The sequence below is a fragment of the Microtus ochrogaster genome, chromosome 2, assembly GCF_000317375.1.
Source record: "Microtus ochrogaster isolate Prairie Vole_2 chromosome 2, MicOch1.0, whole genome shotgun sequence".
NCBI classification, from domain to species: Eukaryota; Metazoa; Chordata; class Mammalia; order Rodentia; family Cricetidae; genus Microtus; species Microtus ochrogaster.
The window spans coordinates 95,792,880-95,796,520 of NC_022010.1; the positions used below are offsets into that span (position 1 = coordinate 95,792,880).

Below are 3,641 nucleotides of genomic sequence, written 5' to 3' on the forward strand. Positions count from 1 at the left end.
AGGTCATGTTTCAGGAAATGTGGTGACCCTTTATCATGTGCTTTCCCAACATGTTTTTGACTGTGTGTTGAAATGATGGATTAAACATATTAGTAAATAAATATTTCTGTTCTTAGTATAAATGACACTTCTTCCTTATGTTTACACACACAAGATGCTTCCCCACTAATGGCAGTGCACTACGTTAGGATTGTTTAGAGGGGGTCTGCAATGGTGAGGCTCACAGGTCAACTAGATGTGTATGACGGCCAACTGCATCCTGCTATAGACTGGCATACACAAAAAGGCTGAATTACTCCAGCAAATACACAGGCTTCCCAGTTACTTTATGTTTCTCCTCTGTAAGATGCTGGGAAACTTCAACACAATGGTGATATTTAGGGTACCACACTTTATGGGATCCCTTTGGAGTTTTTCAGTCTTACATGAGATCATAGTCACAGTACATACATGCAAGAGTCTGGCATGCATTCATTTCAGCAACTTCTAACATGTGTGTGTATGTGTTTTATCCTAAATTTACACTTTTCTCAGCAGCTGAAGTTTAAGCAGGTATTCCGGCAAAGCTACAAACCAAGGTTTGCCTACCTTCTACGTACAAAGGCCAGTGTAAGTGTGTAGTGTTTGTTCTGAACTTTACTGGAAGATAGTTCAAGTTGTTGAACAGATATGCATGTTGAAAATCAAGAGTTCCCAATTGTTGCTTGACTGGGAGCTTGGCAGTTTGTTAAAACGAGAACACGAGAAGAAAACAAACACAATTTTATTTCTCCTCAAAACAAAGGTTCTGTCTAGCTCCCTGCTCCTTTGATATCTTACCTTCAACACTGGGCTTGACTGACAGAAAGTAACTGTAAAAGTCAAGTTTCCTCTGCAATAAAGATACTTTCCATAGAGCTGAATTTTTCATTTAAAAGCTATGTGTGGGTCCTTACATAAAGAGTATTAATGTTCAGGTCAACATCAGATCACACACGCTTGCCAAAGGGAAACATGTGTGTTGCATATAAACACCAATACATGCAATGCTGCTTCATGCGTTCTATCTCACATTTAACGGAAAGAAATTTGATTATTTTGAGGCATGCATCATAAGGTCATGGAATGATATTGGTTGTTTTTATTTTGAAAACAACTTTCAAATGGTCGATTGTGGTTGTTTAGGACTCAGCAAAGCCATTTCTAACACAGGGTGGTCATTTAAAAAATGCACAGCACAAAAGCAAAACACTGATTAATAATCACTGGAAAATCTTACCCATTTTCATTACTGTGTATTTTTCTCTTTATTGTTTTACTAAACTAAGCACAGTTGATTGCATCCAAAAATCCAACCTTGACTATATCTTGTGCAAGGATTGCTTTAGTTACAATCAATCACGATTCTTTTAAAAATGGTTGGAGATCTATCACTATAGGCTCTCAAGAAAAAAATAAATGCATATTTTCCTCCACAGTCTTAAAGAAACGTGTAAAGTTTGCATTTGGATTTTTTCCTTTCCTCAAAAACTTGAACTTCATGTGCCTAAAGAAAACATCCTTCACACAGCAAGTTTATTTTGTGGGGGATGGGTGGGTGGTCATCACACTCAGTGACAAGAGGAAATAAACAAGCATCTTCCTCTGTTTTTTTTCCAAGGGTTCAATAGTTGAAGATCAGTGCTACTGTAGCACTGAAGGATACGGACTATTTAGGAGCCTCGCCGTGAACCGCTCTGCAAGCTGCCCTCATACTAATTCTAATTCCTAGAAAGAGTATGGGTTAGAACCCAGGGTTTCTTTTTCTTTTCTTTTTGCTAAATGAGAAGTGGGAGAAGCTGCTAGAATGGTCGGCCGTCCACATTTCACCTACGGCTCTCCCCGAGACCACCTCTAACAAGAACAAGAGCTAAGAAAGTTCTCTGAGAATTGAAGGAGAGAACCCAGATTAGCTTGAAGGGAAAAGTTGAGGGGTTTGTCAGTGCTCAAAGTTCAGACCTCTACCGACCTAATTTTGGGAGTGGGGGCTATGCATGCAGGTACTGGAGTTCACAAAAGCCCTCATGGTGGTATTGCTGACTGTTTGTTCACTTGGGACATCCCAGGATCCCGTCTTTAGTGTTCCAGTACTCGCTTTTCAATCTCTTTGGAAATCTAAGCCTCAGCTCTCCCAGGAAGTTATCTGGTCTGGGAATTGGGTGCTGTTGAGTAGCTGGCAGGTGGGGTGGGTAAGATTGGATAGGGAAAGGATACTTTCGTGTTTTTTGGCCATCTTTCTGGCTCCTTGCACTCTCAAACTCTATACACAAGAATCCAATTTAGAGATGAAAACTTGGAGACTCTGAGCTAACGTTCTCTGCTGTATTCCCATGATGCTGGTGGATCAAGGATTCTATTCTTAAGATTCTGACATGCTCGAGTGTAATCAGGACTAATAGACTGATGGACACTCACTTCGGCATCTGGAAGAGAGATTTCACACCACCCCCACTAGCCCAAATCAAGTGATCAAAAAGGTGCTGACAACCTGATGCCTAGAGTGGGAGCCAGCCCAGTTGAGCCTTGATTCCTGCACTCTGCTCAGGATTTTGAATCTCAGATTGAAAAACCCGCCAACCATACATTCCGGGAAAGCCTGGCACCTGCCAGGAGGGAAGCAATGACGCGACTCCCACTTTGTTGTGGAGCTTTGGGTACGCACTGGTCCCCACCACCCCCAGATCGCGTCCCTGCACCAGTGCCAGCGCGCACCGCCTTGACCGGACCCGCTGCGCCCTCGCCGGCCACTGGGAAGCGATTAGGACCCCTGGAACCCACAGCGTGGAGCACGTCCGCGGGCTCACTTACCGATCCTGAGCACTTGCGGGGCGGTCTGCGGGAGGATGTAGCACAGGAAATAGAGGAGTGTCCAGCTGGTGTCCCTGGTCCAGAGCCCGGGCTGAATGAGAACTGTGCCGCGCTCCATCTTCCAAGCTTCTTAATTCATGCCGAGACACAGTCGTGGCCTCACGCCCGCGAAATACACCCAACTTGGGCTGGGTCCCAGCCTCATCCTCCTTGGATGCTCCCAGGCTGCACGCTGCGCGCTCTCCGCTCTCAAAAGAGTGAGATACAGGGAACCCGCGTGGGGACGGGTAGGAGCGGGTTTGTGAGACTGAGCTGCTTGGGGCTTAGTGCACCGGTCCTTAGCCCATCACTGCTTGCTCTCTTCCTCCTCCATGGACTGCACACCTCCAAGAATCAGCAGGATCCCGCTCCTGGAGCCCAGAAACCAGCTGAGGAAAGTTGCTACCTTGATTTGCTGGAACGTCTCCCTCATTCGTCCTCTGGTCAGATGCAGAAGTGGTGGGTGGGGGAGTGGGTAGAGGGTGCAGGGTGCAGTGAGGAAAGGAGAGGAAGCGGGGAAGAAGACGCCCAAGGAGAGAGGGAAGTAGGTGAGTTGGTGCAGCGCTCAGACCAAGCAGCATGAGCTCCAGCAGGTTAACTGGGATACAGGCTCTGCTTTTGCTTCTTTCTTGGTCCTTCCCTCCTCCCCTCTTGGCCCCACCCTTTATTTACTGCCCGCCCCGGCCAACCCTACTAACCCAGCCAGACACACTCACACAACCATGCGCATATGCGCACGCGCGTGCGGACACACACACACACACACACACACACAC

General features: G+C 46.3%; 1 protein-coding gene across 8 annotated transcripts in view; it reads right to left on the minus strand.

Moving 5' to 3' along the window:
- The window catches only part of Grik1 (glutamate ionotropic receptor kainate type subunit 1), a 379,400-nt gene extending 375,837 nt beyond the window's left edge, over positions 1–3,563 (minus strand). For 4 of the 8 annotated variants that reach the window (XM_026787199.1, XM_026787206.1, XM_026787193.1 and 1 more), the window contains exon 1: positions 2,827–3,562. In XM_026787199.1, coding sequence (XP_026643000.1) covers positions 2,827–2,944 — 118 coding nt within the window. In that variant the 5' untranslated portion in view covers positions 2,945–3,562. Of the gene's footprint in view, positions 1–2,826 lie in introns of all 8 variants that reach the window. The other 4 variants (XM_026787203.1, XM_026787197.1, XM_026787215.1 and 1 more) reach the window with 2 other exon arrangements.
- Between the last annotated feature and the right edge of the window lie 78 nt (positions 3,564–3,641).